Source organism: Myotis myotis, unplaced genomic scaffold, assembly GCF_014108235.1.
Source record: "Myotis myotis isolate mMyoMyo1 unplaced genomic scaffold, mMyoMyo1.p scaffold_m19_p_5, whole genome shotgun sequence".
In the NCBI taxonomy this organism is placed as follows: Eukaryota; Metazoa; Chordata; class Mammalia; order Chiroptera; family Vespertilionidae; genus Myotis; species Myotis myotis.
Genome location: NW_023416357.1, coordinates 75,666,587 through 75,691,530, shown reverse-complemented (window position 1 = coordinate 75,691,530; position 24,944 = coordinate 75,666,587). Strand labels below are relative to the sequence as shown.

The window sequence follows — 24,944 nt, the reverse complement described above, 5'->3', positions numbered from 1 at the left end:
CCCAAGTCCACTTGCTGAGCGCCCCTTTTGCGCCAGGGCCCATGTTAACTGATTTGATATTGATATTGTCCCTATTTCACAGACGAGGAACCGAGAGGAGGGTGGGGGGCTCAGAGAGTTTTAGAAGCAGCTTTGAGGTCTTTGGGCCAGGAGAGTGAGTCTCCAGAGCCCTCTCTCAGGCACTCAGGGGGCTCCATTTGATCACCAATCACTTTTATTCTTTCTTCCTCCCTAGTCCTCAAAGCAAAATTGACTGCAGACTGAGTTTGATTAGAGGTAATTCCTCCAGCTTCCTTTATTCCATTCGGAACCAGAGCCATAATTATGTGGCTTCACTACCTGATTGTGTGAACTACCTCCCACGCTGCTGTGCTGCTGCGGGGCAAGGCCACCTCCAGGTGAGAGCAGGGAGGTTTACCAGGGACAGAAGCCTCACTCATCCCATTGCCTTTTATTGTAAGGGTACTGGCTCTGGTTTCTCTGATATCCGCATTTCTTCTTAGATTTTCAGAGATGGTGATTTTTACGTGGCACACAAAATGTACCCCTTTGTGTGGCATGTACATGCAGAGCCTTCCTATTCTCTCTTTCTCTCTCTCTCCCTCTCTCTCTCTCTCTCTCTTTCTCTCTCTCTCTCTCTCTCTCTCTCTCTCTCTCTCTCTCTCTCTCTCTCTCTCTCTCTCTCACACACACACAGTTGAGAGAGGCAGTTCCGTGTTTTTCAGCCGCTGTGGTAAATTGCTACTTTAAAATTTCAGCAAGTGGAATAATAGCAGAGTGATCATCTCCAGTGAATGCTGTTGGCCTTTGTAAAGAATGGCTTGTTTCAGGGGTTCTGTGATTTACGGGGACACAGCTGGTGGCCAGGAGAGCTGTAGGAATGCGTGCTCTCCTGAGCCCGGTAGAGCTAGAGATGAAAAGGGCCCAGAGCTGGCACAAAAGCAAATAAGCACTCTGACTTTAAATAAAGCATCATAATTTATATGAACCAGGTTCTTCAGGCCCAGGGAGATGCATCGGTAGCATCTTTTTGATGTGAGTGTAATTGTCAATTGGTTCCCACTGTCCCCTGTACCTCAAGGACTGGGGATGATGAGAAATTACTTTAAAACACGGTCCTGTAATCTAGAGTGATATTACACATGTTTTGACAAGCAGTTCGCTGGCACTGAAACCTGAAACTCTGCTAACCTGCCACTTAGATGGATCTACAGTAGGTTTGTGGAGAGGACTAGGTGATGGAGGAGAAGGGAGGGCTGAAACCCCCATGTTCCCTTTTCCGAGCCTACCGCCCTTCCCTGAAGTAGATGAGGTTTTTCATTCTTACATTTTAGTTCCTCTGCATCTTTCATTTTCATTCATCTCAATAATTACTTTGCCTTCCTGCCTGCTTCTCCCTCCCTCGCTCCTGCCATAGGGGAAGCCTTGGGCGAGGACAGATTGCTGCCTGCACAGGGAGGTGGGGAGGTGGCCGGTAGCGGTTAAGTGACTTTACAAATGCACAGTATCTTACACCCTTCCTCCCCCCTCCACCCCTAGAGTACTCCCTTTTAGGAGAAGTGGCAAAGGTGAGGAGATTTTGCCTTAAGGATCATTATTTTTCCCCTGGGTTTGCTCTTTTCTTTATCCGTTTTTCAGGTTGAAAATCTCGGCATTGTAGATCCTGGCTATAGAGGTTGTTAGATCCTGTAAATAATATTAAGTGCAGGAAATGACAGGGTCGATGATGTGAAAGGCCTGCATTCTTTCAATTGCTTATCTTCATGGCCTGCGAGTCTGGAAGTGCTTCCCTCTCCTTCTGGGGGATCCTGGCTGTGTGCTTCGTGCCAGAACCTCGTGTACATGGGTGTCTCCTAAAAGAACATTCTTAAAGGAACGGCATGTCAGGAGCAATAACCATGTCATTATCATGGCTCCATAGTGGTCCTAGTTGAGTGAATACTTATCAATTGCCTCTTCCAAGGTACGTTTATTGATTTTTGGAGAGAGAGGTAGGGGAAGAGAGAGAGAGACACAGCAATTGATCACTTTCCATATATGTCCTGACCCAGGACGAACCCACAACCTTTTTGGTACAGGGTGCGATGCTCCAACCAACTAAGCCACCTGGCCAGGGCCCCTTCCCAAACTTTTGAATGCTTTTATTTAAAGGAAGAAAAAATAGCCTCCTGGTGAGCTAATAATTAAAGCCTGTGAGACTGGATTGTGGGAGGTGAGTCAGTTCTGTTATAGTTGGCATTGAACTCTGGTCTACCTGTGAAGAAAGGGAGGAGGAGAATAAGAAATCATTCCGATACTCTTATGTGTCTAAAAGGAGGAGAAGACATGAGGTAACTGTTGGCCCTAGAAATCAATCATCTAAACTCATCATATTTCAGGTAAACCAATGTGTGCCTGCAAAGGAACTGGAGAAAATTCAGGTTTAAGACTCTGCACTGGAGGTCAGAGTGGTGCTGTTGCTTGTCTTTGTGCCACCAAGCTTTAAGGAAAGTTTAATCAACAAGAAATGAAACCTCTTTATACAAATGTATACCTACACATATTCCAGACATATTCATGTTCAGTTCATGTATTTAAATTGCTCCATACGTTTGTCTCAGAAGACTGTATTGTTTTCTGCCCTACCCCTTTCCCTTCTGCCTCCTTCCCCTCTTCCACCTTTTATCATTCACTTGAGCATAGCACCTCATCCTGCTAGGTGATGGAGGACGAGGGAGGGCTGAAACCTCCACGTTCCCTTTTCTGAGCCTACCGCCCTTCCCTGAAGTAGATGAGGTTTTTCATTCTTACATTTTAGTTCCTCTGCATCTTTCATTTTCATTCATCTCAATAATTACTTTGCCTTCCTGCCTGCTCCTCCCTCCCTCGCTCCTGCCATAGGGGAAGCCTTGGGCGAGGACAGATTGCTGCCTGCACAGGGAGGTGGGGAGGTGGCGGGTAGCGGTTGAGCATTGATGGACCACAGCTTGGAAAGCATCCCCTTGGAGGTGCAGGAGGCGGCTTTGATGCGGCCGGCGGAGTGTCTCTGACCTGCTGCCCTGGTTGAAGCAAGCTCAGCAGGCTTCTCTTCTTCCCACCACCCACCTCTCAGCACTATCACCTAAACCTGTCTTCTTGCCTGTCCCCAAGTGGAGACCCTGGGTACCTTAGCAGAAACTATTAGAGGAACTGTCTAAGCACTGAGGGCTACAGATTGGGGTATGAATGGTTACAATATATATCATTTCAACACTAGCCTCAAACCATCAAGGATAATATTGCTTTAGGATGTATATATATATATGCCTAACTTAAAAGCACATGTTTTTTGTTACTGATCATGTTTAAAATTACTTTCTAAAGATCTATGTGATTTTTTTCATTATTCTCTTTGTTCCCCAAACTGCCTATATTGATATCTGTGACATCTTGTAACTGTGGAACTTGCTAAAGCATATGTACTGAGTATGTAAAAGAAGGAAAGCAGTTCTTTCTGCAGTAAGCATGGAGCTCTAATGATGTGTTTTGATTTTATTTTTTAGAAGTTATATCTTAGGCTATCGAAGTTGTTATTTATGTTCAAACTTATGTAATACTTGGTCTGTGAAAATATTATCACCATCTGCATATGTATGTATGGGACAGCATTTTGGTGTTCCCGGAGGTGCTGTACAAAAGCCTGATTTCTGCTCCCTCCTCTTACCCACAAGACTGCTTGTAATTTCTAGAAGTGGGAAAGGATAATGTTACTAAGGAAGCAAGAAAAGAAAGGCAGCGAGAGCTTCTTTTAGCTGACCAGTCAACTGGATATTGACCACCTGTCTTCCCGGGAAAGAAATAGATGGCAGTGAATAAGCGAGAGTCTAGTTTTCCAAGAAGCTCAATGATTTTTCCAAATCAATACAGCTCATCAGGCCTCAGAACAAAGGCTGCAGGGAAGGTGACAGTGATGGAAGTGGCTGTGTGTTCTTTTGTGTATTAAACCATAAGACCCATGGGGAAACAAGGGTTCTTTAGCCATGTTTTTTCTTTCTTTTTTTTTTCTTTTAAGGCTTATTCACTGTATTTGGGGGGGGGGGGGATCCTTTCAGATTTTTTATAAAAGATTTCCATAGATGCTATCTGATGATCAGATTTACTTTTGAAAGAGAAAAGCACATCAAGTAGGAATGAATAACATCTTTCAACATGTAGATTAGAACAGCATTTTGCCATTGCTTTTTGGTATTGGTCTAGTATACTTACTTGGGTTAAGACTTTATTATTTTTTTTTTCCTTGTTATTTATGGATAGGGTTTAAGGGAACCAAAAAGAAATGTCTGGGTGCCCAGATTAACCTCTGGCAAATAAAGAATCATAACTATCCTCCCATAAACGAACCTTGTTCCTAATGTCCTGAAAAATAACGCCAAACCTTAATAGGAATGCTGAACTGTCATCTGAGAGGTTATAATTAACGCAGATAGAGTGGTGCCAACATATTCCAGCCACCGACAGAGAATGTCTATCCAAACCAGCAATTTTTAGCCCTTCAGTCCTTTAATCTTTAAGCTCACTGTGCTTTCATAAAGTAGTACATTAACACCAGAGCAGTGTGTCTCTGGGGTTAATGGCTGGGGTGGCGGCACACTAGGGCATAAAGTGTTTCATTACACTTCCCTTTGTTAGTGCTGCCCTATCTCCCAAGCTCCATTGCCATACACTGTTTGTTCAGATAAAGCCCAATGTTCAGGGTGACTAATCGCAGCACTGTGTTCCAGATGGTTTGATTACAGGATGTGGTTAAAGTGACTCTTCAAACATTCGGCCCAGCAGTAGGGCTCTTTAAAAAAAATACTACATTTTCTGGTCATGTGACAATACTTTCTCATCCTAATGTTCCATATATACTTGGCATGGGCACTAGGAAAGTCCCTGTGCTTTTTGGCTGTCCGGAATTTCATTGGCAACCTTAGTTGTAAATTTAAAATTTCCCCAAATAATTATAAACTCAGCATTGTCCTTTGAAGAAAGACCGACCTGAAGGGTGGAAACTCTGAAGCCAGAAAAATGAACAAGAGCACTACAGGAGCCCCGGCCGTTTAAAGAGGACCTGTATTGGATACAACAGAACCACGAGAACAAGCCATTGGGGGGAGTCCAGTACAAAGGAGCGGTGATAAATCATACCTCGCACAATAGTCGCATTGTATAAAAATATAGGGTAACACGATATCTGAAATATATGAACTTTATCTTGTACTCATGAAACCAGCATATTGTGGCATTTTAATTGTCACTAATGTTCCTACTGGAAAAATATATAAAAGGAAAGAAATGTGTAAAGTTTTAAAAAAGGGGTGTGTGCCATAAGTGGGTTCTGTTTCATTGTTATTAGAATGGGGTTTCTGTTTTCTGCATGAGTGCACACCAAGTCCATCCAGATGTGCTAGTCTGCATCAGAGTTCAAAAAAAGCTGTCTGATTCCAGATTCGGCCATGCAGTGCTGGCAGAGAACTTCTGTCACAGGGATGAGGCACTTGAAAGACTGAAATGGTCTTTAAACTGTAATACAAACAGCTATGCTGATCCACTGGGAAATCAGCCATTTGCCCAGTTCTTGAAGAAACATCTTCACAAATACCAGAAACAGTAATTCATAAACCATATTTATAACATCTTTGGAGCCAAATCTCTCCGCAGAGAATTTCTATCATCCATAAGCCAGTGGAAGATTATGCTTATTGAAAAAGTATGGGAACAGTGAAAAGAAGTGACTAAAATTCAAATCTAGATTCTCTTCCATCACCACCTGGTAGTTCCTAGGTGCTGAATAAACTCTCTCTGGGTGCTGGGCACTGTGCTCCCAGGTTGCTGGGAGGAGAGACTTCTCTTGTTTCCAGGGAGTTGTCGTCTAGTTGGCAGAGACAGGCATACTGTGTGTAAGTGTTCAAGGGACCATGTACTAGGTTAAGACAGATAGTCTCAATATTGTTTAAATACAGTAGGAGTTTATTTGCTGCTCACCTCGTGGACTAAATTGGTATTCCTGTCTAGTTATCCCCAGATGAAGGAGAGCCTGCGTCTTCTTGTGGCCTTCAAGGTTGCCGTAGTCTCTGTCCCAGTCAGCCAGAAAGGGAAAGATTCTTATGGATGGCAGATTCTTCTGGGCCAGGCCTGATAGTGACACATGTAGTTGACTCACTTGCCTTTTTTAGAATTGAGGCCCAGCATCACATCTAACTGGCAGGGAGGCTGAGAAGTGCCTGGCTGAGAGGAAACATGGATTCTGTTGAGCACTCATTGGTGAGGGGACTGTATGGAGTGAGTGAGGACCCAGGAAGCAGTGGCTTTTTTTTTTTTTTTTTTTTTTTTTGGTGTTGTGTATGGTCTGTGTGTGACCAGAGAGGATTCAGAAGAGATAACATTTGACTTTGTCTCCATTTGGTCCTAATTCATTGGGAACCTTCACGTTCCTTGGGGATTTGGACTAGGACAGCTTTAAAGCTTTTTTTCATGGGAATTAAAAGTGACGTGCAGAATGGTTAAGGAAACTTGTTTAGGCTGGAGGAGAAAATATGAACTGGAGGTGACGAGAATGTCAGCATGGTCATTGTCCTTGCCAGGGTGAACTAGATGAGGGGTGGACTGTCTCTCCAGGGTATCAGAAGGCACAGAGAGGACCACGGTGTTCAGACAGGTTTTAGTTTAGAACCAGGAACAACTTTTAAACAAGAGAGCTGGAGGATAAGAGGGCAGTCGTGGGTGCTGTGAGTGATGGAGAAAAGGGGACGTACACCTATAAGTACTGGCTTTCTCATCTCATAGCCAGTGCATCCTTGGGGGTTTGGCCCACCACAGCCCTCTCAGCCCTTAGTACCTGTGACCTTTAGGTTTCTACACTTATTAACTTTCCCTTCCATGTTACTCATTCAGATTCCTAGAGTAAGTCCCTGTTTGGTTGCACCGCTCCAGGCACTCATCACTGGAACAGTCAAGTGAGGCCAAGGTTGGGATTACTGGTCTAGGAGCCTAGTCCCCTAAGATTACCGTCTGAGCAGGGACTGTGGGCAGGACACGCACTGTGAAAGTCACATCCAGGATCTAGTTTACTGTGATGGATTAAGGGCCCTACTCACTAAGTATGGGTAATATGCAAACTATACTTCCACTTCTGGATTATAGGGTATCCCTGTGTTGGTTCTGTTCTAAGTCTTTGGATGGAGTTCTAGCCAAAATGTGATTTGATTCCACAGCACCAGATAAGTACCTAGTGTATGCCCTGTAGATGCACAATAAATGCTTAATGGGCCTGACCATCTCTTTGGGCCCACTTAACTGCTAAGTATTGACATGAGGAAATAACAGAACAGTGTGACTATGAAATCTTCTGAGAGCTTAGGGCTCTTTGACTTACAGAGGGAAGGGGCTCAGGTTATCGAACACAGACCACATTATTAAGTGTCCTGTAAGTAATATGCTTTATGGGGGCAGCAGCTTAGATTCTGTATCAGTATCTAACACAAAGCCTTAATACAAAGAAGAAAACCCTGTGTGGCGAGCACACTCAAACCATCCATTGCTCTCTTCTTATTTCATTGGTAATAATCATCAGAGAGTTTTCAAATATAAAATGTTACAGGGCAGGCATTATTAGAATTTTGAGAAAGAACATGCCCAGTCCATGGGTGGAAAGGGAGGATGACAAACCTGGTGGGATACTTGAGAATATAAAGATGAAAAGGACTTGCAGAGATTGTCCCTGGAGACTAGCTCATAGGCTAGGGTTTGAAAGAATAAGTATGCATTAAAGAAATATTAAATCGTTTTTAGAATAAATCCATATTTATTTCCAATTTACATAAAAATTAGGCCAGAAACATAAATATGCACAGTTTATAAAAAAATTCAGATTTGTACATTTAAAGGACTAATTTTCATTGGGAGCATTTATTCCTTCAAAAAAAGTGGAGTCGGCTTTATGTGACCATAGGCTACAGAATGTTCAGGATGTCGAGACTTCAGCAAAACAACAAGCCATGTACAGCTTTTAGAGCTGAAACACCACCTCTGTACTTGGCCTCTCACAATAGGATGTTGTCTAAACAGAGACTTCCTTACAAAGAAACAATACACTTTGTAGTTTATGAGAAGGGTTCCTTGAGCCTTCATTCCAGCCTACAGCAGCAGATCTGGCTGTGCAAACATGCGCGTGCTATAGCTGCACGGGAATTCCAGCAGATAGAAATACTCGGTGGCATTGTGAAGTGGCTTGCACATATAAAGAAAAATAGACACAAGCACACGTATTTAATTAGCTCTGCGTGATGGAGACTGTTCAAAATCTCCCCAGGAATAGAGCGTTTTAAATAAGGAGGGTAGAAAAATAAAGCTGACCTATTAAGGCCCTTTGAAGTTGAAAAAAGACTGTAAAGATTTTCTTTTTTTCTCCACCGAGTGCTAATAATACTATTAGTTGTACTTAGATAAGAGGCCTGCTTGTGTGGCTTCTAGAAATGGTATCCGGCGGTGTGAATAGTTGTACAGTGTGGAAACTGCAACTGAGATTCAGTCTTTGTGACAGCTTTAAATGGTAGACCCGGATAATCAGGGATTTGCCTGTTTGGGATCCCTGCCTTCTCACTGGCCCTCCGTTATCCTTTGTCCTTTTTGGAGACCAGGAATTCGGTTCTGCAGGTTTGGAGCGGGCTGGTGGGCTGCACCGAGCTGCGCAGGCAGCGTGGGTCGCGGTGGTGAACCAGCACCGTCACTCAGACCAGCTTTCATCACACAGAAGGGCCTGCGGTGATCAACAGACCAGGGTCTGGAGGGCAGCTCTCGCCCCGGGAACCCTGGTTGGGCGCACACGTCCCTGGCCGGCCAGCCCGCCCCAGGGGCGCAGCCTTCACCCGGGTCCCCCCCCCCCTCCCCAGCGGTGCTTTATCCGCGCCTGCTGCCTCCCTGTTCCCTGTGGCTCTGGGCCCAGCCAATCAGACGCGAGCGTTCCCAGCAGGCACCGGCCAATCCGAGGCCAGTATTTGCTGGAACCGCGAAACCCTTAGGGGAAAAGCAATAACAAAAGCCTTTCACTGCTGACAAATGTTAAGTGTCTGTGCAGACTTTTCCTGTTTTTAATTTTATTACTGCAAGAATGGAGGGTTTGTTGTTTCTTTCATGTTTCCTTTCAAGCAATTTTAATTATACATTTGTGCTACATCAGGGACTCTGGAACGCAGTGATTCAGCCCATTGCATCTAAAACTGAAATGCAGTAACCTTCTGGCAATACAGATATATTCCTGTTCTGTAAACATAGCTGACATGCTAAAGAATTTTAAGCAGCTGTAAAGGTCTTTGACACCACACACAGTGCCCCAGAGAGCACATGATGTGAAAACCAGCTCTGTCTTCCCCTTGGCCTGCTCTCCCACCCACTCCCTTTTCCTGAAGGGATGTGCTCATAAAGAATCCTTTCCTCCAATTGTTGTCTTGTGCAAATTTTGACCAAATGCCTAATTACCATTGATTCCCATCCCAATGTGAATGTTATACTCAATGGTGTGTTTTTTTAAACCATTCCTGAGGGGCTTAGAATGGAATCAACTGTCATGTGAGGAAATGCTTGCTTTGCCTCATGCTAGCTTTTCCCTCCCCTGCTAGACTATTGCTACAGTGAGTAAATTCAGCTGTCACCTAAGTAATAGCAACACAGACCATATGGGAAACAATTTTTGAATCTCTTTTTGAGGCTTCTGAAAGGAATCCTTCCTTTCCCCTATTTGAGTCCCAGCCATTCAAATATTTTACCTGGTGTTAAAATGCTCCCAAGGAAATGAGTCTTACCTTGTGAGCAGTGGTTCTCAACCTTCCTAATGCCGTGACCCTTTAATACAGCTCCTCATATTGTGGTGACCCCCAACCATAAAATTATTTTCGTGGCTACTTCATAACTGTAATTTTGCTACTGTTATGAATCGTAATGTAAATATCTGATATGCAGGATGTATTTTCATTGTTACAAATTGAACATAATTAAAGCATAGTGATTAATCACAAAAACAATATATAATTATATATGTGTTTTCCAATGGTCTTAGTGAAAGGGGTCGCGACCCACAGGTTGAGAACCACTGCTTGTGAGGTATTCCTTACCCATAAGGGAGTTCAATATAGGTTTTTTGTAAAATTCAAAATGGCAGTGAACAAGGGAATAAACCAGCAACAGCCGTGGGCAAACTACGGCCCGCTGCCCGTTTGAAATGAATAAAAATAAAAAAATAAAAAGACCGTACCCTTTTATGTAATGATGTTTACTTTGAATTTATATTAGTTCACACAAACACGCCATCCATGCTTTTGTTCCGGCCCTCCGGTCCAGTTTAAGAACCCATTGTGGCCCTCGAGTCAAAAAGTTTGCCCACCCCTGAGCTAGAACTAGACTTTGAGTAATGTCCCTTTGTTTTTCTAAGAAAGCTGGGGGGGGGGGGGGGTAGGTACAGAAAAGAAAACAAAGGCTCGCTCAAATATTTTATTTCTTTACCCTAATATTTTATGTATGCCTCAACATCTAGGTCCTTGTAATATATGCTTCAGAGGAGTGATTTTTAAAAAATGTCTCTTGTCCTCTAGTGAAATAAAGAGGATGTTATATTTTGTTTCCCTGTGACATTCGGTATACTAAGTGCACTTAAGTTTCGTGATTCACAGATGCAGTGCTAAATTAAATCGTCTGTCTGCAAAGCAGTTGGGAAAAGCAAAATGGTTTGCAGGAAACAAGTGTGCTGGTTTGAGGGTTTTTCTAATCTTCTGTGGCAAATGCTTACTAGAGTTGATTCTAAAGATAACCCCAAGAGCAAGCCTATTGTGCACATTTATTTTCTTAAGAGGCCTATTTTAGGAGCCTTTAATATGAAACAAGACCAAACAGTGAAACAGATACTGTACCAAGGCTGATTCTTGTCTCACAAAGCCAGAGAGGGGAAGAATCAGGAACGATAAATCATCTGATTGTCTTTTATCTGGACTCCATGCTCCCTGCTTCCCTGCTTGAATACCTGTATTTGTGCACCCACATAATGTTTTTTCAGGAAAAATCGCCATTATTTTATATTGTTGAATTAGAAACAAAACCGATTTCTTTCAGTCACCTTCTGGTTTAAGCATTGGTGACTGGCATTTAGTTTTTGTTGGCTGCTTGCCAAACGAAAGCAATTATGTGTAATAATAGAAAAATTAAGAGGTGAGTGTTGCTGTTTTACAGCAGGACATGGCAAAGACCATTTCCTTCTGTCAGCAGTATCTTGATTACACTCTCACACACAGCCTTACCCTTTTGTACTGCATGCGCATGAGTACACACACACACACACACACACACACACAATTTCCTGTGGGTTTTCATTTGGGGTCACTGAAACCAAAAAGAGGAAGAATGCAAACCACAGCTTTTGAAAGCAAATGAGAATAGAACTTTGCTGGTAAAGTAGTAGTAGTAATAATAATAATAATAAATGAACTGTAACTAGAGTAACCTGTGCTAACCGGGGTCCTCCTTCATTCCCCCTCCGCAGGAGTCCTAGTGGTCAATGTCACGTGGAGGAACAAAACCTACGTAGGGACCCTCCTGGACTGCACCAAGCACGACTGGGCCCCTCCCAGGTATGCACAGAGCCGTTTGTTTCAGGCTCTGTTTTCTCTCCTCTTTCCTCTCCTTCCCCCATCCTCTCTTTGCAAGGAAACTAGAGAGAGAGATGAATAATACATAAAAGTCTGCCTGTAATTGAAACCAAGCAGAAGGGAAATGAGCAATTCAGGATTGAACACAGTAAAATGCAGATGCTGGATTTCTTTTCTGCCAGGAGATTGCTACTCCCTGCCCCTACTCTCTTCTTTGTTTTCTTCTTTTCTCAAAATGGGAATTTGAACTGGATTTGAAGCTGGCTACCTGAGCCATTTCTCTTTGGTTTTCTGAAGAAGAATCTAAGCCATTGGTAGCCTGCTCTTTTGCAGGTGTTGAAATTGTCAGTGAGAGAATAGGGTGTCTTTTCCTTATCTGGGCCCTGCCCTAAAGCTGCTGGGGTGTTGGCTGCTCTTTGCTGCCTCGTGTACCTTGTGATCTCACCTGGCTCTTTGGGGTTGCTCATTGTGACATCTGCTCCTTGCTTTTCTAGGTTCTGTGAGTCACCCACCAGTGACCTGGAGATGAGAGGGGGCCGGGGCCGAGGGAAGAGGGCGAGGTCTGCCGCAGCCGCCCCGGGCTCAGAAGCCAGCTTCACAGAGTCCAGAGGGCTGCAGAGCAAGAACAGAGGGGGCGCCAATGGGAAAGGGAGGCGGGGCAGCCTCAATGCCAGCGGGCGGAGGACACCCCCAAATTGTGCCGCTGAGGACATCAAAGCCAGCCCCTCCTCCAGCAACAAAAGGAAAAACAAGCCTCCGATGGAGCTGGACCTGAACTCCAGCTCCGAGGACAATAAGCCTGGGAAGCGTGTCCGCACCAATTCTAGAAGCACTCCCACCACCCCTCAAGGGAAGCCAGAGACTACTTTTTTGGACCAAGGCTGCTCCTCACCAGTGTTAATCGATTGTCCTCACCCAAACTGCAACAAAAAGTACAAGCACATCAACGGCCTGAGGTACCACCAGGCTCATGCACACTTAGACCCAGAGAACAAGCTGGAGTTTGAGCCTGACAGTGAGGACAAGATCTCGGACTGCGAGGAGGCCATGAGTAACGTGGCCCTTGAGTGCGGTGAGCCAAGCACAAGCGTATCAGCTTATGACCAGGTGAAGGCGCCCGCGTCCCCTGGCTCGGGGAACCCCCCTGGGACCCCCAAGGGAAAGAGGGAGCTGATGAGCAATGGCCCAGGTTCTGTTATCGGATCTAAAGCTGGGAAGAATTCCGGCAAAAAGAAGGGCCTTAACAATGAACTGAACAGCCTCCCGGTCATCTCCAACATGACGGCCACATTGGACAGTTGTTCGGCGGATGGCAGTTTGGCCGCCGAAATGCCCAAACTGGAAGCTGAAGGATTAATTGACAAGAAAAATTTGGGAGATAAAGAAAAGGGCAAAAAAGCCAACAATTGCAAAATGGACAAAAACCTCTCCAAACTGAAAACTGCCCGGCCCATTGCCCCGGCCCCGGCCCCAACCCCCCCGCAACTGATCGCCATCCCCACGGCAGCCTTTACCAACACCACCACGGGGACGATCCCCGGACTGCCCTCCCTCACCACCACCGTTGTGCAGGCCACACCAAAGAGTCCTCCGTTAAAACCCATTCAGCCAAAGCCCACCATTATGGGGGAGCCCATCACCGTGAACCCAGCTCTTGTGTCGCTCAAAGACAAAAAGAAAAAGGAGAAGCGAAAGCTCAAGGACAAAGAAGGGAAAGAGACGGGAAGCCCGAAAATGGATGCAAAGCTGGGTAAACTGGAGGACGCCAAGGGGGGCGGGAAAGATTTGTCCGGGCATTTTTTAAAGGACCACCTCAACAAGAATGAAGTGCTGGCCAATGGATTGTCAGAATCTCAAGAGAGCCGCATGGCCAGCATCAAAGCTGAGGCTGACAAGGTGTACACATTCACAGACAACGCTCCCAGCCCTTCCATTGGGAGCGCCTCAAGAATGGACTGCAACACCTTGGTGAACGGGCAGGCGCCCATGGCCCCGCTGCACGTGCTCACACAGAACGGGACAGAGAGCTCTGCGGCCAAGACCAGCAGCCCCGCCTACTCGGACATCTCTGATGCTGCCGATGATGGCGGTTCGGACAGCAGGTCAGAGGGCATGAGGTCAAAAGCCAGTTCCCCATCAGAGATCATTGCCAGTAAGGACGGTGTTGGAAAAGGGCATTCTTCAACCACAGCACCGTCCTCTCAAATGAAAGAGTCCCATTCTCCCTATTACCATGGCTATGATCCTTACTATTCTCCAAGTTACATGCACCCTGGGCAGGTCGGCGTCCCTGCAGCTGGGAATGGTGGGAGCACACAGGGCATGAAGATCAAGAAGGAGTCTGAAGAAGAGGCCGAAAAGAAAGACAAGGCAGAGCAGCTAGATACCAAGAGAGTGGACCATCCCTCAGCATCCCTACAGCCTCAGCACCAGTCGGTTATCACCCAGAGGCACCCTGCCCTGGCCCAGTCCCTTTATTATGGCCAGTATGCCTATGGGCTCTATATGGACCAGAAGTCTCTGATGGCCACCAGCCCTGCCTACAGACAGCAGTATGAGAAATACTATGAGGACCAGAGGCTGGCAGAGCAGAAAATGGCCCAGACTGGGAGAGGAGACTGTGAACGGAAAAATGAGCTCCCCTTGAAAGAGCTGGGCAAGGAGGACAGTAAACAGAAAAACATGCCATCGGCCACAATCTCAAAAGCTCCCCCTACTCCGGAGCCTAGCAAAAACCATTCTAAACTAGGGCCGTCAGTGCCTAATAAAACTGAGGAGACAGGTAAATCGCAGCTTCTCTCCAATCACCAGCAGCAGCTTCAGGCCGACAGCTTCAAAGCTAAGCAGATGGAAAACCACCAGCTTATTAAGGAGGCTGTAGAAATGAAATCTGTCATGGACTCTATGAAGCAGACAGGTGTAGACCCAACCTCCAGATTTAAACAAGTAAGATTGTGGAGCATGGCCCCCACAGGGAGAGAGCAGGCTGAGACTTGCGCACACATGTCTGGGCTTGGTGGCTAGGACTTCTTGACAGGAAATAAACCAGAGGGTTCATTAGGGTTGATTCCTCTTCTTTTGAAAAATATCTTAAAAGACTGCCTCAGGAGTTACTGTGTACCTCTGAAATGTACATCATTCACAGTTTCCTACAGCAAACTGTGGACATGTGCTTTCCATGGTCCGTGATGCCGTTGACTAACTGAATCTGATGTGGTCCCTTGATTTCTTATTGAGTCCAAAGTGAGGGAATTCTGCCGCAAAGCCATTGAGTTTCCTTCTGACTTAACACTTCGATTGAGAGTCTGACCTCCAAAATACTTGTTTTTCTACATTCCAAATTTCTGTTGGCATCTTTTAGGAATGTTAAAACTGGGTTCCAAAATTCACATTTCCCACTCAACTTTTTAGTGAAACTTGGGACCCAGATGTCTTTCACACGGCACCTGGGATGCCTGGATGTCGGTTTTGCACCTGTGTTAAGTGCCCCAACATGGAGCTCGGTGCTGGTCACCTGTGAAGAGAGAGAGGAGGTCTGGGTAGATGTGCCTCAAGCAGTCATCCCAGAGCCCTGCAGCATGAGGTTACATGTGCAAACACCTGGAAGTCGGTCCCGTGAAAGCACACATATGCTAGCACTTTTTGTCGTGGTTCAGACATCCTGACTGCCTTCAGTTCCCTGAGTGTCCATTCTGGATTTTTCCAGCATTTCCCACCCCCACCGCTCCCACTCTTAGATGTCCTTGGTGAATCAGAGCAACAAAATTCTTTCTTCACATTCATTTCTGTTCAAAAGTAGGACCTTAGACCCAACTTTGTTCACTTAGGGCCTAAATTCCCAGTAGGTTTATCATGAATGGGATGGGGGTCACAAAGGCTGTTTAGGACCTGAACCCTCCCCCTGCCCCCCCAGGACTGACTCAGGCTGTGGCTTCCCAGGGCTGTTAGAACGGTACGATTTGTAGAATGGGGTTATAAATGGCTTTGTTTTCTAATAGAAAAACCATAATGTGTACTATTAATTTGAAATTTTGTTATGATTAAGATATTAGCACATAATGAGATATGAGCCAATATAGTAAGCTTCAGCTGTGGGTGAAGAAAATGTATTAGGAAACCAAGAGTGTTTTTCCCCCTAAATGATATTAATTGCTATAGTAATTATTTGGATTTACTATTATTAGCTTGAGTTGGAATTTTAAAAATTCTTTTTGCCTATGTGAGATATTAAAAGGAAAAATGAGAGTTAGATTAAATATGTGTAAGGATGTTATTTAATGTAGAGAAATGACCTAAGTTTGAAGCCCATCCGGTGTGACCCTGGTGTCACTTGGAACTTTAAAGCTTTGCTTTTGTCTTCTGCAGAAGTGATCAGTAATAATGCCTACCCCAGACATGATTATTCTGTGTAGGAGGGAGAGCTCTGTGCAGTGCTAGCACATGAATAAATGTTAACTTAGTAATAGTAATAGTGCTGTCATGATGATTAATGGTTTCTTTGAAAAAAATCGAAATTTTAAAACAAATCTTTTTCTAAAAAATCAGGATCCAGATTCAAGGACGTGGCATCATTACGTATACCAGCCCAAATACCTGGATCAGCAAAAGTCAGACGACCTTGACAGAGAAAAGAAATTAAGGGAGGATAGTCCCAGGAAGACTCCCAATAAAGAGAGTGGCATGTCCAGCCTTCCTGTGTCATTAACCAGCATTAAAGAGGAGCCCAAAGAGGCCAAGCGCCCTGACTCGCAGTCCATGGAGGAAAGCAAGCTGAAGAGTGACGATCGAAAGACTCCCGTGAACTGGAAGGACTCTCGGGGAACCAGAGTGGCTGTGTCCTCACCCCTGAGTCAGCATCAGTCCTACATACAGTACTTGCATGCTTATCCTTACCCGCAGATGTATGACCCCAGCCACCCTGCATACCGGGCTGTTTCTCCCGTCCTAATGCACAGTTACCCTGGTACGTGTTACGGGTTCTAACTCTATTGGAGGGAAGAGGCTGTGTTCAAATCTTAGCTATTAAAAACTCAGGCTAAATTAGATGCTTCAAGAATGACATTTGTTTTGCTTATTTTTATGCTGCTTAAAGTCCTAAAGATGAAACTGATTTAATAGAAGAGTTCTTTAGGATGTCAAGAGTCCTCGGCTATTGTTTCCATCGTCTCGGATAGGCTGCCATAGCTGTTAGACTGACAGATACTTTATTGCCTGTGAAAATATTCTAAGCACTTACTGTCATAATCATTATAGTTACTGTTCTTTTCACTTAAGCGGACACATAAATGTATGAAATGGCTGTAAGCTCAGTTCTGTTTATAACCTCTGTTCATCAGGATGAATTAACTGGGAGAAGAAAATTGAAGGACCTAGATACAGTTTAACAATGATGTAGCCCATTCTTAACATAATCCCCTATTTTAAGGTCTATGACTCTTATCCCAAATTCATGTAATCTGAATGATTTTCTTTTTTTTTTAAGATGTAGCTCATAACTTGACGTGGCATTTGTTGTTTATCTGCAGGGGCCTATCTCTCTCCAGGATTTCATTATCCTGTTTATGGGAAGATGTCGGGGAGAGACGAGGCCGAGAAAGTCAATACCAGCCCCAGCATCAACACGAAAACGACCACTGAATCTAAAGCACTGGATTTGCTCCAGCAGCACGCCAGCCAGTACCGCAGCAAGTCCCCTGCTGTAAGCCGCCTTTTGTTCTCATTTAAAAGTCCTGGGTTTTGGGGGGAGGAAAAGGGGCAAACTGGAGAGCAGTCTTGAAATATAAATGGTTTTGGAACCCAGCTGTGATTTCTGGATGCTGTTTTATCCAAATACATAAAGAGTGGAATGTTCAAAAGTAAGACGGTTTCACACGAGGAAGAAAGAATTGTTAAAGCATGTATGGTGGTCACAAGCTTTTCTATTGCAAAATCTATACCTTGCCTTTCCAAGAGGATGCATGTTAGGTGGACATTTAAATTCATATTTTGGTGCAAAATATTTGTGATGCAAGATATTTGGATGCACTTGCATGCCAGAGTGAGTCACTTGGCTCAGGCGTGGTGGCTGCATCTGTTCTTTTTTGGCCTTGACTCATCGTCATGTCCCTATAACTCTGCTGAAGTAATGCAGACGTGTGTCCTTGTGAAAGATGGCTCTCCCGACACCCTGCCTCCCCGGCCCCTGCCCAAAAAGACTGTTCTGAAGAGAGACAAAAGAAAGGATGTGGTTGCTCTTGGCGAGAAAGAGAGGTTTGGAATAAAGTAAAATGCAGCATCTGTGATGTGAATGAGTCCACCAGAGACTCTAAAGAAACTAGAAAAGATGATTGATGAATCTTTGTCTGTGAGTACTACTTCTAGTGCAAAGATTTTTCTCAAGTGAGAAAAAGAATTTTAGTGAAAGGGTGGTTAAGCTCTGGTGGATAAAAATGTATCAAAAAATACATGACCCTTAACCAAACTGTGATCTGGGAGAATAGAGCTTCTTCTGAGTGTACTGAAATGGGAGATTCTGGAATGCTTTTGGAGACCTAGGGCAATGATTTGCTGTACCTGATAGTGGCATGTAATAGGATGCATTTTTTCAAGGGAACAAAACAGACAAAGATATTTAAAATTACAAGATAGATTCTCCCCATAAAATGTGAATGAAGTAAAAGGGTAATCAGAAAACTTGACCTTGAAGAAATTTCTTACAACTACTACTTTTCCTTGACCCCACATTAAAAAGTTGTTTCTGGCCAGGCTGGTGTGGCTCAGTGGTTGAGCGTTGACCTATGGACCAGGAGGTCACCATTCAATTCCCGATCAGGAATGTGGGCTCAGTCCCAGTGGGGGATGCAGGAGGCAGCCGATTAATGATTCTGTCTCATCTATCATTGATGTTTCTATCTCTCCCTCTCTCCCTTCCTCTCTGAAATAAAAATATATTTTAAAAAAAATAAAAATAAAAGTTGTTTCTGGGAAGAAATTGAGTAGATTCTAAACCTAAAATATGAGTAAATAGAGAAGTCCTCTTCAGTCATTTGAGGAGACGATTGGTGCCCCTTTAGGGTGGACCAGTTCTTTAGTGTTGACTTAATTCCAATGGAAACTGAAGCTTTTTTGACTTGATCTTGGAGTAATAAGTAATTTTAAGTATCTGTGTATTTGCTTTTTAATCATTAACATGTATTGCTGAAAGGACAAAGGTGGCACTCCTACTGCTTTTTTGCAGAGGACTAATGGGATAATCTCTCTTTTCTGTTGCAGCCGGTGGAGAAGGCTACAGCTGAGCGGGAACGGGAAGCAGAGAGGGAGAGGGATCGCCACTCCCCCTTCAGCCAGCGGCACCTGCATACGCATCATCACACCCATGTAGGCATGGGTTACCCGTTAATCCCTGGCCAATACGACCCTTTTCAAGGTCAGCAGCTCTATCGTCGTGCCTTTCTTCCTTCCGTTTTGGAAAGCAGTTGCCCAAACTGCTTAAAAGATATCATGTCTTAAAAGATATTGAGCTTTGAGTTAAGGTTAGCTCTGGGGAGGGTTTTCAACATGTACTTCTTAGTATTTCCTAGTAGCAAAACTAAGGCTATCCCACACCTTTGTATTCTGCTAAGACACAGAATGGCTACCACATAATAATTGTCACTTGTTGATGTTATCAGCGGCTTACTGTTATCTCGAAGGCTAAGGGTGGCGGCCAGTGTCTGGGGCACTGACTATAGCAATCAGAAGATCAGATAGCTACTTGAGGGAAATTGTGGAAGCAGGGAAGCATGGTGGGAGGCTTCGTGAAATTGTCCTGATTTCTGCAGGCCTTTTAAGTTGCTCTTTTCTCATGGAAGTAACAGAAGTAACATGGTCACGCTTAATGTTTTTTATAACCTCATTCAGGGACTCTCCACAGCCCTTCACTGCTGTGACTCTTTCACTAAAGATGGAGAAACATCTTTTTTTTTTTTAAAAAAAATATGTTTTTATTGATTTTCTAAGAGAGAGAAAGAAACAGAGAGAGAGAGAAACATCGATGTGAGAGCAGAACATCGATTGACAGCCTCCTGCACGCTCCCTACTGGGGAATGAGCCTGTAGCCTGGGCATGTGCCCTGACCAGGAGTCCAACTGGGGACCTCTCAGTGTACAGAATGACACCCAACCAACTGAGCCACATTTTACCAGGATAGAGAAACATCTTTTAAAAAGCCATAGAATTGACAGGAGGGAGCCTTGAACTCATGGTGCTGTAGTTGAGCATGTGCCATTTATCCTAACTCTGTCACCTCCCAGCAGATGGGCCATGTCACCGGCTCTCCCAATAGATCACCTGCTAGGATCTTGCTGTCTTCGCTCTGGCTGCCACAAAATACCACAGTCTCTATGGCTTTAAACAACAGGGATTTATCTCCTCATAGTTCTAGAGGCTGGGAGTCTGAGATCAGGGTGCCAACATGGTCAGTTTCTGGTGGGAGCTCTTCCTGGCTTGTAGGCGACTGTCATCATGCAGTGTGCTCATCTGACCTGTTCACTGTGCTGGAGGTTTGGGGTGGGGGTGTGGGGGGAGAACGGGGAGAGAGAGTGTTACTCTCTGATGTCTCTTCTTATAAGGACACAAATCCTGTTGGATCAGGGCCCCACCCTTATGAACTCATTTAATTTTAATTACTTCCTTGTAGGGTCCTATCTCCAAATACAGTCACATTGGAGATATGACTTCCCATCAGGAGTATGGAGGGACACAATTCAGTCCATAGCTAGTGCTTGCCAAGTTGCCTCTTACTCTGCTATGGGAATACAAGATGATATGTTTGCAGGTGCTTCCAAAAGTGGGAAGAGCTATACACTTGTGAAAGGGTCATTTTAAATTATTCAACTCATGTTACTTGGTGTCAACTAGGGTGTTAAAAGAGAACATAAAGGACATAGAAGGAGAGAGTGATCTTCCCTAGGTTTGTTTCCTCTACTTTGTCCGAAATTGTTTTCTATGGAAGTAAAAAGAATTTTCTGTTGGCGACTTCATGACATTTGGAGCTATTACATTCTCTGACTGTTACCTTTCTCTTGCATGGTAAAAGTTAAGGCTATTTCTGAGTTTGGTTCACTGATTCCATGTACCTTTGGGATGCATTGTGTTCAATCACTGGGGAAAATGTTAACGTGATAAGTTATTACGAAACTATTGTATTCTAAGCAAATAGCATGTCATTTCTGTAATTCACTGGGACTTTTGATTCCTGTTGTTACCTGGTGGCCATTATTTCTCCTGAGCTTCCTATTCAGGAATGCGTGCAAACCGTTTAGCACCGTGCAGAGCCAGACAAATGGAATGCTGTATTCTCTTCTGATAGCTATTAAGAAAACCGCAGCGCATTCGATAGAGGGACAGATATTGGTTAGGCCAAGCGGTTCGCAGTCTGTCCTTGCTGCATGAAACATTTCATGTGTGTGTTCAGGAAAAGACATACCGCGGCTGTTGGGTCTGCAGCCCTTTCCCACTGGCCTGTGCCTACTTGTATCTTTCTGAATGTCTCAGAACCCTGCATTTTCCCCCACTAGGCTTGACCTCTGCCGCCCTCGTTGCCTCTCAGCAGGTGGCTGCCCAGGCATCTGCATCAGGAATGTTTCCTGCACAAAGAAGGTAACTATTCTTTACATTTTTGAATCAGTTTTTTAGGTAGAGACATTTCAGTGGGTGGGAGGAAGCAAGAACAGGCATTTTAGACCAAAAACTTAGGTCCTGAGGTTTTCTATTGTTATATTGAATGTGCTTTTATGCCACTATGCTTCTCATGAAACTTCTATTCCACAATCCCCATTCTGTAGCTGGAATGTAGATCCGTACTTAACTGGTCCGTTGTTTAAACAGTTGGATAGTTTCTAAGGTTATCCTCAGAGCTCTGATAAAATAATTCACTGTAACTCCCTTTGTGTTACTATGTTTAAAAATAAAGTTGCAAATGGAGAAATTTATTTTCATAATGTTAAAGGTAATGTTTGTTCTTTATTTTTAATTATCCCTCAAGTGTTTTTAAAAAGGGAAAGAATACATTTTTACAATGTATATCATTACCCTGTGTTCATTCACTTTCTATGGAATTGAATTCCATGAATTGAATAGAACTAAAATAAGCCTATCAATCTCATGCTTTTCATATTTTCAGATGTGGATGGAACCCTGTGCTAAGGTTGTCTTTTCTTTTGCAGAGAATAACAAGATTGGAAATGTACGTTGTCATGTGACTGGATCACATGGGGAAGCGCTTTATACAGACATCAGTTCCATGGTGTTAATTTGAAATGCCTTAATGGCAGGCAAAAACCAGTCATTTCATTTTTGTAAATTACAGATTTTATCACAGAGTAACAAATGTTGCTGTAATTAAACTTCTGTTTTATATATATATACGTATACATATATGTATATATACATATATATATATTCTTTACTTTTTGTATCAGTAACCAGGCTCGCACACACAGGGTCTGCTGCCAAGTTGCAAACCACTCAGTAAAGAAAATGAAAAATGTATCTGTCATGTTGAAAGTGTTAGCCACAAAAGGCTGCCTACTTTCTTTTCCTTTTTCTTTGAATTGTAAATAACTAATGTTATGTATCAGTGTGCCTGAACCTTGCATATCCTTCAGATATTTCCCGTAAGCCCCTCAGAAAGGCTAACTGTGATGATGACACTTGGTACAATTTAGACGTCTATTTGGTGGCTCCTGTTAAAGACGCATCAGTGTAAAATGTTCCTGTAGTCACTGTTTGTACTTGTGTATTGTGGAAAAAATACTTTTGGAAGGCATGGGGTTGCCAGTACCACAAAAACTGTGTTGTACATAATGTAAAGATTAAAATGGGGACATAATGAGCATCTGTGAATAATGAGGTGTCATTTTTTTGATAATCTTGAATGGCAAATAACCCAATAGCCTGCATACCAGAGACATCTGTGATTGTTCTATTACTTGAATAGTCCTGCAGTCCCTTTTTTTTTTTAATGTTTACAATTATCCAGTTTTAGAAGAGAGAGACTTTAACGCCATTGCCTGGTTACTTGTTTTATGCTGTAATCTAGTTTATTTTATGTAAAATGTATATTGAATGCTTTCCTTTTTTATACCTGCCTTAAATAATTTGGCAATCAGAATTAAAAAGTTTTTTTTTATAATGGCTTCTTGTCTGTGTCACGTTATTGCCAGCTGGCTGATGGTGATTCTAATTTTCAAAGAAAGGTTTCCTAATGTTACGAATGTCCGATGTATAAAATATGATATATAGATAGTAACTTTTCTTATATGATACACAGGTATAATAGTCAAATAGTATATTTAATTCAGTGGATATATGCATATGTGCTGGATATTTACACTGAACATGGAGTATTTACTGCAAATAGGTACATACATGTTTCTTCCATATAGAAAGTCAGCTAGCCATTTATTTGACTTGTCATTAAATTGTTTTACTAGCATATTTTATGCCAAATATACAGAATTAATCCCTCCCTCCCTTCGAATAAAAAGTTGTTAAGACCTACTTTATCTCAGGCCTTGCAAGGTGCTGGGGTATAGCATTAAGCAAAGCAGATGGAAATTCCTGTCCTCTTAGAACAGCGGTTCTCAACCTGTGGGTCGAGACCCCTTTGGCAGTCGAATGACCCTTTCATGGGTCACCTAAGACCATTCCTGAATATCAGGTATTTACATTACGATTCATAACAGTAGCAACATTACAGTTATGAAGTAGCAACGAAAATAATTTTATGGTTGGGTCACAACATGAGGAACTGTATTTAAAGGGCCAGAAGGTTGAGAACTACTGTCTTAGAGTTTTCATTTTCTAGTAGGTGTGGTAAACATAATAAAATATATAAGTAATGTGCAGAGTACATCAGGTCAAATAAAGTCTTTCATTCAATTTCTTTTGGTTATAACATTGATTAGGTGCCATAGGAACTTGACTCTTATTTATATCAATTAGGCAATGGTAAAAGTGTCCTTATATGTCATTGGCTTAAAATCAGAGAATCTATTGTTGATGTTAAGTGAGGACTTGACTATATATTCGATGGTTGGTAAACACTGTGGAGAAAAATAAAGCATGAGAGTGGGAGTTTGTAACAGCAGTAGTGATCCGGGAGGCCCCCCTAAAGGAGGCGAGGAAGAGGTCCATGCGCGCATCTAGGGGCAAAGCACTGCAGGGAGATGGAATTCGGGAGCAAAGGCGTTAAAGTAGGTGTGTGCTTTCCCTGTTCCGACTGGTTGATTTCAAGGCTTCATTCCAGCTGTAAGTTTTTATGATTTTACTATAATTGCTAATGACAGTTTTACCACTTGGTTTTCTAAAAAGTTCTTCAAGTTGACAAAATTTGTCTTGGTATAATTTGCTTAGTTCCCCACTTAGGGGCCCATGCTTCACAAGTGAATAGATGTTTACAATAAAAAAGAAATACTTCCGCCGCTGGTGGGAAACCACCGTGAACTGTTGCGTTTGCTGTGCGCCTTATGGGTCTAGTCTATATTCTTAGTAAATTTCACTAGGCAGGGCCTTCTCCCAGGTTTCAGTTTGTTTTCCTTTTGAATTTCATCCATTCGTCATTTATGAAGCTATTGTTTATGGTGCTTATTGCTACACGAGTTTTTCACATACTTTCATCATTTTTTTAGTTATCAAATTTCTTCACTTCTTGCATCATATCCAGCTGTGTCCTTGAAGACTTGATGTAATTGGCCTTATCCCAGTTAAACAAGTATGTTTCCTCTGTTCAGCATATGGTTAAAGTGTGTCTGTTGGTTGCCTAAATGCTGCTCCGGTTCGGGAACCGACCAAACCATTCAATGGTTGAAACACAGGAGCAGAGCTAAGGTCAATTTACATCCCCCCCCACCCCCACCCCCCGGCTGAATTACCAAGTTCCCTGGTGTCCAGGAAGTCCTGTGGACTCCTGATCACTTTTCTGCTTTGAACAATCATATGGAAATCAATCGTGCCTTTCAGCTGCAAAATGACTGCTTGTGTGCTCATTACATCCCAGGCTTATAATCATTTCTAGTGGGTGCCTAGCGAGATGGGGTTTAACTAGGGGCACCAGACCATGCTTAACCCTGCTGCTGTCATAAACAAGAGTGCTGATAAACGCAGAGAGATAGTGACCAAAAGAACAATGCAATTTGAATACTCTCTCCTCCTAGGCTTTTACTGGAACATTACTCATGACTGGTTTACATTAAACACTGAATGAAGTTTTGTTTCTTCCCCTCACTGTTCCAGTGTTGTTTTTGCTGATGACAACATGAATTGCCAAAGGCCAGAGCTTGTTTCTATTAT

At 43.4% G+C, this 24,944-nt stretch overlaps 1 protein-coding gene across 3 annotated transcripts in view; it reads left to right on the top strand.

Moving 5' to 3' along the window:
• ZNF608 (zinc finger protein 608) overlaps positions 1-22,787 on the top strand; it is a 105,763-nt gene extending 82,976 nt beyond the window's left edge. For 2 of the 3 annotated variants that reach the window (XM_036309677.1, XM_036309678.1), the window contains 7 exons: positions 11,528-11,615; positions 12,128-14,579; positions 16,179-16,596; positions 17,159-17,331; positions 18,885-19,038; positions 21,170-21,251; positions 21,818-22,787. In XM_036309677.1, the coding sequence (XP_036165570.1) occupies positions 11,528-11,615; positions 12,128-14,579; positions 16,179-16,596; positions 17,159-17,331; positions 18,885-19,038; positions 21,170-21,251; positions 21,818-21,824 (3,374 nt within the window). In that variant the 3' untranslated portion in view covers positions 21,825-22,787. Of the gene's footprint in view, positions 1-11,527; positions 11,616-12,127; positions 14,580-16,178; positions 16,597-17,158; positions 17,332-18,884; positions 19,039-21,169; positions 21,256-21,817 lie in introns of those variants that run through there. The other variant, XM_036309679.1, reaches the window with a different exon arrangement.
• The last annotated feature ends 2,157 nt before the right edge of the window (positions 22,788-24,944 follow it).